The sequence below is a fragment of the Podarcis cretensis genome (assembly GCF_951804945.1).
Source record: "Podarcis cretensis genome assembly, chromosome: 3".
In the NCBI taxonomy this organism is placed as follows: domain Eukaryota; kingdom Metazoa; phylum Chordata; class Lepidosauria; order Squamata; family Lacertidae; genus Podarcis; species Podarcis cretensis.
The window spans coordinates 17169132-17182616 of NC_137172.1; the positions used below are offsets into that span (position 1 = coordinate 17169132).

General features: G+C 41.0%; 1 protein-coding gene across 1 annotated transcript in view; it reads right to left on the minus strand.

Moving 5' to 3' along the window:
- SOS1 (SOS Ras/Rac guanine nucleotide exchange factor 1) overlaps positions 1–13485 on the minus strand; it is a 38951-nt gene that overhangs the window by 3021 nt on the left and 22445 nt on the right. Inside the window, exons 11-21 of the mRNA XM_079968473.1 lie at positions 11739–11820; positions 10078–10200; positions 9080–9183; positions 7372–7594; positions 6761–6880; positions 5391–5553; positions 4663–4780; positions 1693–1865; positions 1286–1402; positions 878–1142; positions 112–230 (exon numbers count right to left, since the gene is read on the minus strand). Of these exons, the coding sequence (XP_079824599.1) occupies positions 112–230; positions 878–1142; positions 1286–1402; positions 1693–1865; positions 4663–4780; positions 5391–5553; positions 6761–6880; positions 7372–7594; positions 9080–9183; positions 10078–10200; positions 11739–11820 (1607 nt within the window). The remainder of the gene's footprint in view (positions 1–111; positions 231–877; positions 1143–1285; positions 1403–1692; positions 1866–4662; positions 4781–5390; positions 5554–6760; positions 6881–7371; positions 7595–9079; positions 9184–10077; positions 10201–11738; positions 11821–13485) is intronic.

A 13485-nucleotide genomic window follows, 5' to 3' on the forward strand; every position in this document is an offset into this window, starting at 1 on the left:
CTAGTGGTCTTTTGTCTTTAAAGGTTGTGGAGGTGGCAGTGACAGCAGGCTTTCCCTCTCCACTGTATTTTCACCTCACTGTTCCTGCAGAGAGAAATGCGGTGAAATTACCTTTGAAGGAGAAGATTCAGCAGGAGCAGATTCTGGACGTCTCCGGGGAGGAATAGGAGGGGGAATGGTAATTTCATCTGAGCTTTTTGGAAAAGTTATGGAAGACACAGAAGCTGACCCTGAAAGTGTATGAAAAATTCTATTATCCATCTCATTTGAATTTTTCTACTTTTCTAGTACTTTAACAGTAAATTCTAAACACACGAAGTACAATACAGCATATAAAATGTATGCCTCTTATTTATAAGCCTCCTTCTGCTAAGTTCCTGAGGAATCAGGATTTCTTTTCACAAACAAAACAAAGCAGCTTAAGCCAAAGAGCTACCAATGGCTGTGGTATTCTTAGTGTTGTATCTTATGTTTTAACATGCCCTTGGACCATGGATTGATAAAGGCCAAGAAAGAAACAAGAAAATAAAATAATTGTCACTGTTACTAGCATCCTGCAATGTGCAGGGTGAGTCTTTTAAAAGAGGCCCTGTGGAACATGTGTACTCTGTATCCACGGGGCCTCTTTTAAAGGACTCACCCTGTACAAACAGCAAACAAGGCATTCATTTAAAACAGTACATCTCAGTTTTCCCTTTTCAATCATGGTTTGAATTCAATCAAATTTAAGAAAACCGTTTTCAAAATACAAGCATCAACTAAACGATTTCCTGTGGTTTGGCATGTAACAGCAGTATCAGAAAACATGCCCACATGCGACACAGGCCAAACAACTTAAAAAGAAGAAGAATAGCCCAATCCTTGCTAGAGCACCTACTTGAATGAAAAGGGGTGGAGGGATCAGAGTCAAAGACACTGCAGACATCTGTGGTGCTGGAAGTGGATGATGGTGGAGGTGGGGTGAGCGGTGTTCTTGGAGAGTTTGGTGCAGAAGCAGCACTTTCTGTTTCACTCTCAGGGACACGACTGTAACTGATTTTTCTTGGCTCCTGTTGCAGAGGTGTAGGGTGTCTCATGGTGCCTGGTCTTGGGTTTGATGGACGAACACCCGGAGATTTGAGAGAATAGGTGTACTTTTTGGGCTGCACAGAAAACCAAAAACACTGTTTATATGAAGAACACTGATAGTTTTTACTGTAAAATTACTTACTTTTTCTATTAAAAAGTTTGTGCAGCTCCAACTGTATTTTATAGCATACATTAACTGAGAAGTCTAAATACTCACAAATCTTGGGGGTGGCTTGACGTTACGTGGCTCTATTTCTAGAGACTTGTTGAACAGGTAATCTGCAAACTCTTTTTCCATGCTATTTCCCATTGGATTCAGATTTTCAAAAAATTTCTGAAACCCAAAACATTCAGAAAGATTAACACAGAATCGACAGATCTGTTGAACAGCAAAACCAGATTAAAATCAACTCTTATTTGACGAGGACATGCTCTAGAAATTGATAATTGAGAAATAAAAGAACTGTAGAGTTGGGAACCAGTCTAAGGGCTGAAGATAAATTCAGATGTAATACAATCAGCACAATACCCTGGTGAGCAAAGGAGCTTCAACCAACAGTATAAGAATTTCCTCATGGCCCCTAAAAGGAAGCTGAACATGGAAGAGCAAAAAACCCTACTTACCCTGATATCAGCTTCTCCTCTTAGGCAGTATGGCTGGTTTTGGTACTGTTGGATCTCCCCTGTTATCTCAGCCACCTTCCTCCGCTTACTGAAATTGATAAGTTCTTTCCCATGTCGTTTGAGAAATTCAGGATTGCCTTCTTCTGTTTTCAAGATGTTTGTTAAATAAATTCCTACAATTAACGTCCAAAAAAATTGCAGCTATAAAATGGTTATGGTCTTTTAATGAAAAACTAGAATTAAGGTTAGAGCTACAAAGGCTTTGGGAAGGTTGAATTATGCACTTAAAATTTTTCTGAAGATCCAACAAAGGGATTGCTGATCTCCTCTCCTCCAAGCAGATGTGCCTGCTGGCCTTGCTGCTGCTACTTACCTGGGGCAAAACAAAGTTTGGGCTTCATCTCAACACATGGTTAACTAACCTTGGATGGTGGCCAAAGGGCACTGCCCACTTAATGCCCGTTTGCAACCAAGTCATTCTAATGGCAAGCTATACCTTTTGTCTCTACCCACCTCCATATCCTCCTTCAAAACTCCACAGTGCCCCCTAACCCTTTTTGTAACTAGCTTCCAGACTCATGGCATGCACCCAACCACCCTCTTTGAATCTCATCCTCGTTTTTTTTTTTTTTTTTTGCCTGCCATTCTACCAGCTCTTCATCTGAAAGGGTCTCACTCAATAATAATGTTTAAAAGACAGTCTATCCACACACCCCAAGGCTTACAATGCAACAGACCTAACACAGAATGAGAAAGGAGGAGAGGATGGAGTGGCTGAAGCAGGTACCAGGACAGGTTACAGTGTTCTTATAACAACCAGCTAGGGTTTAAACTGTTCAGGGAAAGGAGGATGAAATGGCCCTGCTTCCCTTCTTTCTCTCTGCTCTGGAGCCCAATAAAATGGCTGCTGTTAGGTAAGTGCTGAAGGAGAGAAAGGCTGAAATACTGGAGGTCTCACAGTAGAGCCAATGGAGTGACCCTATTTCCCTTCTTTCCCCTTACCTTAAAGGCCTCCAAGTTCCTTCTCTCTCCATTCTTATATGCTTTTTTGTATCTATCCATGACTTTCACTCCTCCACCTCCACCTCCATCACCTTTCACTGACTTCTAGACCATCTGTGATGTTACCTGCTTTCCTTCTTCTTCCAAACCCACAATTTCCATGAAGCCTTTGGTACCACTGTCTCGCCAGAGTGGTGCATGCTCTAGTTATCTCCCGCTTGGACTACTGCAATGCGCTCTACGTGGGGCTACCTTTGAAGGTGACTCAGAAACTACAACTAATCCAGAATGCGGCAGCTAGACTGGTGACTGGGGGCGGCCGCCGAGACCACATAACACCGGTCTTGAAAGACCTACATTGGCTCCCAGTACATTTCCGAGCACAATTCAAAGTGCTGGTGTTGACCTTTAAAGCCCTAAACGGCCTCGGCCCAGTATACCTGAAGGAGCGTCTCCACCCCCATCGTTCTGCCCGGACGCTGAGGTCCAGCGCCGAGGGCCTTCTGGCGGTTCCTTCATTGCGAGAAGCAAAGCTACAGGGAACCAGGCAGAGGGCCTTCTCGGTCGTGGCGCCTGCCCTGTGGAACGCCCTCCCATCAGATGTCAAAGCGATAAATAACTACCTGACATTCAGAAGACATCTTAAGGCAGCCCTGTTCAGGGAAGTTTTTAATTTGTGATATTTTAGTGTATTTTTGGTTTTTATGGAAGCCGCCCAGAGTGGGCGGGGTACAAATAATAAATTATTATTATAAATTATTAATACCACCCCATAATCTGCATGCCCTATCACCAAGGCTACGTGTATGCAATTGAAACAGTAATAAATTCCTTTTTACTACCTTCCATAGCACCCCTTTGGTGTGTCAAATTTCAGATTATAAGCTCCTTGGGGCAGGGCTATGTGTTCTTGCAATCCAACGCATAATGTGTACTAATGTCATTATGTAAATAAATAATACAGTACAGGTTTGTAAACAACCACTTTCCTGGCTGCCTGCAGAGCATATAAATTACCTCCATGCAACTAGGCAGCTATTTTCTAAAAACCTGATCCTTTTAATCTTATAAATAGGAATGCTCACAAGATAGGTTGGTAAAAAATGTGAGTGAGAAACTTTATGGATTATTATTATTAATAATATTAAAATGTCTATGCTGACCTTCACCCAAAGATCATAGGGGTAGTTTACAATATAAAAACAAAAAACATATAGCATAATAACAAACCAAAACAATTATACCCCCTGCCCATTTAAAAGGCCATGGATTGTTTAATTAGCCAAAGACCTGGAATAAGGCTTGTCTGACACCTAAAAATATGTAACAAATGCATCAGGCGAGCCTCCCTGGCTTATTTATATAGCAGATCTGGTATTCTATATTCAGGTGTTCTATATTTAGCATTCCTCACCACTAATGGAGAAAGGAAAAGGAAAGGAGAAGGCACATAGGCACAATGTTTGTTCTGTTTAAAACACCATGGTTTATTAGACAGAGATCTTTGCATCTGAATCAGCCTACTGTCAAAGCACAGTCAGAAAGTATCTTTATCAAGTAGAGTATAGCACAGCGCTAAAAAAAAAAAAAAAAAGCACGAGGAAATTGGAGCACTTTATCTGATCTCCATCTCTTGAGATTTCCCTGGTTAAGCTAGAATCACAAAGTACACTTCACAAATGCTCAGCATTTCTAAATGAGTTAAATACTAATTTGTATTAGTACCTAACACATGAAGATAGCTGAAAAATCAGGTCAAGGGTTCCAGCTAAAATATAGTGAAATTGTGGATTTGATATTGAACAGGGGGAAAAGCTTTTGAAGTTGAAATACTGATTCTTTGAAATGCATGGCTATTCCAAACAATACAGCAAGCTCCGCTAATACATTTAAGAAATGGCTCCTTAATAGTTCTGTGGCTTATCGACATTTGTGATTTTATATTCTTCAAGAATAAATCTTACTTACCAAAGAAAGGCACACATGGAGGATTAATAGACCTGAGTTTTGCTAAGTATTTCTTATGATGGTCTTCACTCAGTTCATGAGCTTCTTCAAAAATCTTTTTCTGGCGGCTTGGGATTTGCTGAAGATGCATAAAGAAAGCTGAGACATGGACAACTACAAACCACATGTTATCAGTGACCTCAAATTAAGGGCCAGTCAAAATATGTATTCACTTGGAGGGTTCACTCACCCCTTACATATTGAAGTGCTTTTCATATCAAAAAATGGGTTATATTATGTGTGGCACTGGGAAGTGCCCTTGATTTTTTGCTCTACTTTTCAATTGCTCAGCTTCAGCCCCACTTTCTTGTGGAGAGAAGAGACACTACTTCTTAACATGATGCTTTTCCACCATGGAGATAATCTCAGTCTAGGGAATATACGCAGTCTGCAAATGGGGACATGATGCACAAAGGAACTTTTGGCAAAATAAACAAGATGTCACAGTGGCTTCTTACCTTTGTACATGGGACAAAACAAACATTTGCACTGCATTTTGTAAGTGTTTAATGTATCCCTGAGATTATCTCTATGTAAAGAAAAATGTGTCCAACAGCCTACCCAGTGCTCATGCTGAAGACTGAAGAAAAAGAAAAAAGTGGTTTTGGTTTAAATGTTTTTGTTTTTTTCAATACTTTATTCAGCAACAGTTAAAACAATTACAGTTTCTAGATCTACATGTGACTTACCTCAAAGGTATGATCCAGTCTGTAAATAGGTGCAGAGTTCATAGCACTGACAACTTCAAGAACACCATTAAAATTGTTTAGTTCTTGGAAAACTTGCAAGATCTCAATTATCCGGCATACTACAATTACTCTTTCCTCTAGGTTTTCTGTTTCTATGATGCATCTAAATGCACAAAAAGATGTACTTATCAGTACAAGAATGTTAAAAAGCACCAATTTAATATAATTTTATTTTGACAAGTGTGACTTAATACAGGGGTTTCCAAGCAGCTGATATAATTACTGAAGCCAACTTCTTTTCTGAATCCAAATGGGAGAACATTAGACGTTAAACTTGCACACCAGTAGGAAAATAAAAGTCTGCCTTCAGAGGAGCCCACCTCTTGTTTCTGCATGATCAGGGCACACACCTCTTGATAGGAATGAAACAGTCTGGAGAAGTAAAATTCATACAGAGCTGCAATGGGCCATCCGCTCCTATGGAGGGAATTCTACTACATGATAAACAGGAATGACTGAATGATCCTATCATGCCTGATGCAGAGATGCAGCCAAATTAATGGCCCTGAGAGGGAGCTGAGGTAGCAAGATTGGAGAAGTGAATCATGAGACATGCAATAGACAGGTTCCTCTATCAGCAGCTCCACTAAACTCAGATGAGCCTTTAATTATTTAATTTCTCAAAGCCCAATTTGAGGATTACTAACTCAGTCTAAAACCAGTGCAGAATTGAAAAAATATACTGTCTTTCAATTCTTAGACTTCAAACAACTGAGAAGTTTAGGAATTATTGTTCTTGCTACAATTATTTCCTTCTATGAAGCTCTAATATTTTGCCAAGTTGCAGCTCAGGAATGATGTTGCATGCCAAGGCCCCGTGATCCACAGTTCCCTAGTGGATAATAAACATACGGACAAGTGGATTTGGTTTATTGTTTACAAATGTGCACAGTTTGGCTTAGGCATTGGGTGAAGCCAGACTTTATCTCGACTCCCGCCCATCTGCAGGCAGTCAAACTAAGGGTAAACCACCAATTTGGGGAGGCCGATGACTTACATCAAATAGGGGCACCCTGAGGGATCCCCACTGGGGTTGTGGCATGGTCCTAGCCCACATCTGGGCATCAGACAGAATCCACGCCCCCAGATCCCTTTAACAAGATACCCTTAATAAGGAGAGGCAGGTGGAGGCTACAACCACCCCGCCATCCAAACAAAGGCTTACCTAATGCCTTTGGCTGGGTTTTTGTTTGTTTTTTTGGTCATTCTAACAAGACTCCTATCTTGGGTCTCTCAGAGTAGCTCTGTATGGACTTGGATGTTAATATCAATATTTAGAAGATCTTAGTCAAAGCACTGAAGCAACTTACTTTTCAAACCACAAAGTAAGATTTGTGGTATGTCGTATCATCTTGAGCAGGTTAGGAGAATTGATTTCCTTATCTTCTTTTGTCCATACACTTCCAACCAGCTCTGATGGTTGCACAGCTCTACAAATTGACAATAAATATAAATTACAGAGAAAAGGCTATCATTTTATGGTCAATTAAGCTACTACTTACATCTAGATTATTACAAATAACCAATAATTCTGAAATTTAAAAAAAAATTGCTTTGTTTGCTTTGTAGAATGCCGTTGTTCTACCATCAACTTAACAACCAATTCTGACTCTCTCCATCTCCAGTTAAATACTATATCTGTGGATGAGGTTCTGGAAGCTTATAGCTTACAAACCTTGCTTTCATAATACGTTTTTTAACAGTGAGCTCCAAAATGCCAACATATGAAAATAAATTATCACTTTACTACCTATATCAAATTCACATTAATATATACTAGAGTCACAATTTGGAACATTATTCCTAAATGCAATATGAATAGCTTTGCTAGTAAGAACTGAATGCAGAAATGACCAGGACCGAACACTACATTGCTTGCATATTATGATGTAGAAGAGAATAATATTGTTTTCAGAGCTACCTGTAAAGTTCAGATTCAAGTAATGTAAGCTGTCGAGCAATTTCTATTGGATGCAACGTAAGCAGGTCAAATGTTTCAATGTGTCCTGGCTTGCTAATATGCCACTCAATTGGAGGTGGTGAGCTTTCAAAAGTAATATTGTGACTTGGCCCAATTGCTTGTGCTTGCTTTTTCCTATGGATTATCTTTGTAATTGACTCAACCCATTTCTTCATAGCTTTACCTGAGAAGTAAAAGAAAAATACATTCTAGCATTTGAATAATAACAAAGTTACCTAGTAGCTAGAAACGTTTCAATACAGTGGTACCTCTGGGTGCGAATGGGATCCGTTCAGGAGCCCCGTTCGCATCCTGAAGCAAACGCAACCCACGTCTGCGCGTGACGAAACCCGAAAGTAACGCGTTCCGTTACTTCCGGGTCGCCACAGAGCGCAACCTGAAAACGCTCAACCTGAAGCTACTTTAACCCGAGGTATGACTGTAATGAAAATGCTCAGTTTGCCTAATGGGAGAACAGTGGAAGACAATGTGAGAAATTCAGAAAACGAAACCAGAGCCATCTGGTCTAGCACCAATAGCCTGATGCAACCAGGAAACTCACAAATATGACACAATGGAGACAGTCATCCCCTTTGTTCCCAGCATTTAGTGATAAGGCCTATAATATACTGTTTCTGAACATGAGGCCCCAGACACAGACCTACATTTTAAAATGACTAATCCTTTTGCTTAAGCCTAGCTAAACTAGCGACCATCATGTCTTGTTGGTAATGCATTTCCTAAGTGTTGTACCAGCTTGTCCCTAATTCCCCCACCACCACACACTATCACCTTGGCTCTAGCCAGAAGAGACTGAGAGAAGACAAGATAGCTATCTTCAAATATCTGAAGGGCTGTTACAAGGAAGATGGAGCAAGCTTGTTTTCTCCTGCTCTGGAGGGTAGGACACAAACTAATGGCTTCCAGTTACAAGAAAGGAGATTCTTAGTAAACATCAGAAAACTTTCTGACAGTAAAAGCTGTTGGACAGTGGAATGGACTCCCTCAGGAGGTGGTGGACTCTCCTTCATTGGAGGATTTTAAGCAGATGTTGAATGGGATGGCCATCTGTCATGGATACTTTAGTTGAGATTCTTACATTGCAGGGGATTGGACTAGATAACACCCAGGGTCCCTTTCAACTACAATTCTATTGACAGGGAAAGCGAGTGTCCTGGCCCTCTGTACAGTGGCCTGGAAACTTTTGGATTCGTAAAACCAAATATCCTTCATATCCTATTTCAATCACAACAGTATTTGTCAGTAGCTTAGAGAGATCCCTGAGCTTTTAACTTCCAATCCATACCAAAAGACACCCACCTACAGCCAAGCATCTAACTGTCCAGAATAGCCCAGACAACCATCCTACCCTTTTCTGCACCTGGAAATCTTCCTTCCAGTTGCTACCATAGTCTTGAACAAAAACTGGAGGGAAATTATTATTTTTTGTCCTAAAATCAATGTGACTTTGAGATCAGTCTTGCTGGCACATGCTAAGCCTGAATGACCCTTGGATCGCCTGGCTCAGGGTGCCCATCTGTGTATCTCATTAGTGACCTTTGCCTTGTAAAGCCCAACTGGCAAACTGAAACATCACACTTTAATAAAACAGGTACAAAAGAAAAAGAAGCAGATCAAGCTAGATCTTTGCAATAATCAAATCAAATACCTCTGACAGTGCCAATGAATTCTTCCAACCGTTGCAGTAGATCTACATCTCTCTCAAAATCATAGAAGTGATGCTCCACCCAGTGCCGGCATACATTTAGAACTCTACAACATTAACAGAGATTATACAGTATTTTAGGACAGGTTTTATATGATATATTTTTGACAAAGTCTACTAGAGCTGTAGAGCTGGTTTCATTTTACAGCATATATACTGTCCTGACTCCCTGAAGAAGTGCCATACAGCTGTCAGGATCCATGCCAAAACTCCTGTCTGACTTGCTGGGCCTTGAAAAGGAGGCCTAGAACACTGAGTTCCCCCAATCTCCAGTCCAAGCTCTGGTAGCTGGGTAATAAGTGAATGTGTGCAGTGGTAGCAAAACGAGCCAGAGCAAAAGGTCAAGTTGATCCACAGTTTATGTCTATGGTCATCCTCAAGTTCTACTACCAATTAACATTTACTGTGCATTTAAAAATGTTAAAAAGTATGTCTCTCAAGGATGAATTCTATCTCCCTCTAGATTGTAATTAATGGCTTGTGCATCATCTAATGGAATTAAAATGGTGAATAAACAATACAGAATATAAGACACAATATTAGTTAGGGGATATAATGTTCTGGAAAAGGCATGGTATCACTGAATTAAGATCTGTAATGAAGAAAATATATAAGCAACAAGACTATCAAGTGAAACACAAGGTAGATGAAGTGCCATTTCTGAAATATTTTCAGATAAGGCATATTATAACTACATTAATAAATGTAGCACAGTTCATTAAGAAATTACACAAACTTTGAGGCATACATTTCAAATAAAGATCAGTCATGTGGAACTCTGGATCAGAAGTGGATTTTTTTGAAAGTACAGTTGTGGGAAGGTTGAAAAGCTCTGGTATATTCATAGAACATTATACAGTCCTTTGGATCCCACCCACTGATTTTAAAAACTGGGATCTAAATCTAAATAAGATGCAGTTTACACACTTAAGATTACTTACCGCAGCTGTACAGGTTGTATATATTCCTTCCTAAATCTTTTTAGCTCTGCGCTAAGAGGTTGATCTCCATTCTCCATAGCTATGCGGTCTGCTTCCGTTGGTTCAGGTTCTGGAATTTCAAATCTAATGTGGGATGGTAATGTAAAAAGTAGGTTACTAAACAAGTATTTAACATTTGCAATGAACAATAAGGAATAGAACTAAAATTCTTACATTTTATTTAGGAAAGTTCCATTCAGGCAGGAAAGGGAAAGGCCACAACCCCTATAAAATTTCAAGCTTTCCAACTGACACAGGTATAATACTCTTAAGTGTGATTAAATAGGGAATATACTACAATGGTACCAATCTGAGACTAAATAAATTCAATACAGTTTGGAGTAAAATGGAAATCAATTTGCAAAGATGCAGGCACCTGTGGTTTGACTTCACCCCTGGAGGTGCACTCCATTGTCTCTTGAGACAGATGGATGTCAACACAGGCATCTGACTACTTAGTATGACATAACTGAATAGCATTTGTATTTTACACATTGAATGCAGACAACCCTAAATTTATGTGGGGGTTACAGTCCGGACCTCCCTGCGTATAACCAAAACTGTGTATATCAGGAGTACCCTGGAGGAGTGAGTCACTCAACAAGCCCCACTGTTGCTCAGGCATAAGCCAGAGAGGGTAGTGGGGCTTGCACAGCTGACGTGCAGGGAAGCTTCTTCCTCGAACATTAGCTGAGGCAGTCAACAAGACCCGCTGCCCTTCCGGCTCACGTGAGTTAGGGGCTGCAGCGTTTGCTCAGCTGATGTGATGTTAGGTGGGGAGGCTCTGGGGAGAGTCTCCCCATGAGCTAGGAGGACTCTCCAGGGTGATCCTCATTTCTGGATCCACTTTTGGGTTCCTGGCACCCCATGAGCACAGTTACATGCAGTTAGAGCACATGTGAATGGGAAGTTGCCTGTACAGTGGTACCTCAGGTTACAGATGCTTCAGGTTACAGATTCTGCTAACCCAGAAATAGTACCTTGGGTTAAGAACTTTGCTTCAGACTGAAAACAGAACTCGTGCTGCGGAGGCGTGGTGGCAGTGGGAGGCCCCATTAGCTAAAGTGGTACCTCAGGTTAAGAACAGTTTCAGGTTAAGAACGGACCTCCAGAATGAATTAAGTTCTTAACCTGAGGTATCACTGTACCTCAAATTAAATATGTGTTTAATTTCACACACATTAAAGCAGTCATGTGCTATAACTTCATTTATTTAGGTATGCATGTAAAGCACAGAATTTGGAATTGAAGATTCACACTAAATTGGGAAGAAATTGTTTCCTATGAAATTTGCATTTGGGTTTTTCTTAAACGCAAATCTGTAAAGAAATATGGGTTGGCTTCAGGTTTCCCATGGACAGAGTTCCACTGATGGGACTGCTCTATTAGAGGAAGGGAGAGGCGGCAAATTTTAGTCTCCCTTAACTTCTATTCTGGAGGTATTGGACAATAGCCAGGGTGTGGTTAGGGGGAAAAGGGAATAGGCATAAGCACGCACACACACACACACACACACACACACACCTACACACCTTTCCATAGGATAAAAGTGTTCTTTTAAAACTCATCTCAGAAGAACGGAACCAAAATTACAACACAGTATTTCCGAAAAGTCCTCTTACCGTTCTATCAGGAGACTCAGTAATTCCTGAGGCTTGCAAAAAGATCTATATGTTGTAAGAAATGTTCGAACAAAGTTGGGATCTAGGACAGACAAAATAAATATTTCACTATATTGTTTTAAATTGTTTAGACTGGTAGTGAAGAACTCTTAACTTCAGAAGCCTCAAACCCTGGAGTCTGATGCAGATGTAAGAGATGTCACATGGCTGAGGGAATGGGGAAAGGGCATTCATTCTAGACGGATTTCTGCTCTCTTTGTAGGCGAAAAGGTACTTAGGTAAAGCAACATCTTGCTTCTGGGACTGCAGAGCCAACTGTATTTTACTGAAGGGAGTAGTCGCCAGTGGGAAAGCAGGGTGGTGTTACACATCTCGCCTAATAACACTGCATGTCATTGCCGGTTACTGAGAGAGGGACAAGGCAGTAAGGAGCTTGATGGAGGCATTGGACTGGCTTTGCCACTGTGCCCGCACCACACCAAGCTCCCTGCTGCCTTGTCCCTCCCCCTTTCGGTAGTCGGCAGTGAGTGTGGCATTGGGAAGCTAGGTGAGTAAGCACCCCCCAGGCTGGGCCACCCTGCTAGCTGCTACTGCTTGGGGGGTGAAATGTGTTCCTAGATCGTGAAGGAAGCTCCAAGCTAGGAAACTACACATGTGAGAGAATCAAATAACAATGCAAACCACACTCAAACACATCATCTGATGGGTGGTCAGAATGTACTATCTAACAGAAGTCTATCAGGAAAGAGTTTTCCCCGTCTTGTACACAGAAGGGCGTTTAACTTAAGGATGTCAAGCAGCAGTAAATCCCAGGATAAGCACATCTGCTGTACAGGACCTAAAAGGCTCTGAGCAAAACCATTCGGTTAAAGCTGCTCTGGCTGAAGACTTAGCTAGGGACAAACACAAATCTTTATTGTTTTGCCAAAGGCCAAATGTAATCATATAGCAGTATAACTAAAAGTATGATTTAAACCCATAGCATAACCCACTGAAATATCCAGTACCTTTTACAACAACAAAAATACAGTACTAATAACTACAAAAAAGGCTTCTGCTTCTTTACAATTTTAACAAGAGACAACTGTCCTGAACCAGAAATCTTATCCTCTTCCCTGGCAAGCTTACACTGTTTTTAGCTCTGTTGTTTCCAAATTAGAAGACAAGGATCAAAGTTGAATACAGTATTTTAAAATGGCCACTGCTACCATGTCTATAGTGGTTTTGAGACTCTTGAAGGGTTGAATTTAACCATCATGGTTCCTTCAGACTAAAGTAAGAGAAAGTCAAGGCCTACTGCACAGCACATGAAACGACTTGAATGCAGTTACCCTAATTAGTATGTCTTCACATGACCTCCAGCTCTGTGGGTGAGCTTTGTAAAAGCCTTCCCTGACCAAGAATGGAAAACAGTTTGGGATTTGGGGATAGGTCCTGCCTACCCATTCCCAGAGATGGGACCTTCCCCGTACTGAATTTCCTCCTACATACAAGGAGAGAATAAGCCTCATGCACTCCTTTCCCATAGCCTTCAACCTCTCAGACATGAATCCCTCTCACCCTTAATCATGGGGTTCACTGTGCATGCACCAGAATCACTTGGGGTTAATTTGACCTGGGATGTTCTGGAGCACAGAAGTAGACTTTAATGGAAGGAGGGCATCAACCCAAGGCCCATTCTTGACCAGGGCTAAGGGACAGCTACTGTAACTTCTGTCCCAACATTAGAACAATGTATTTACATACA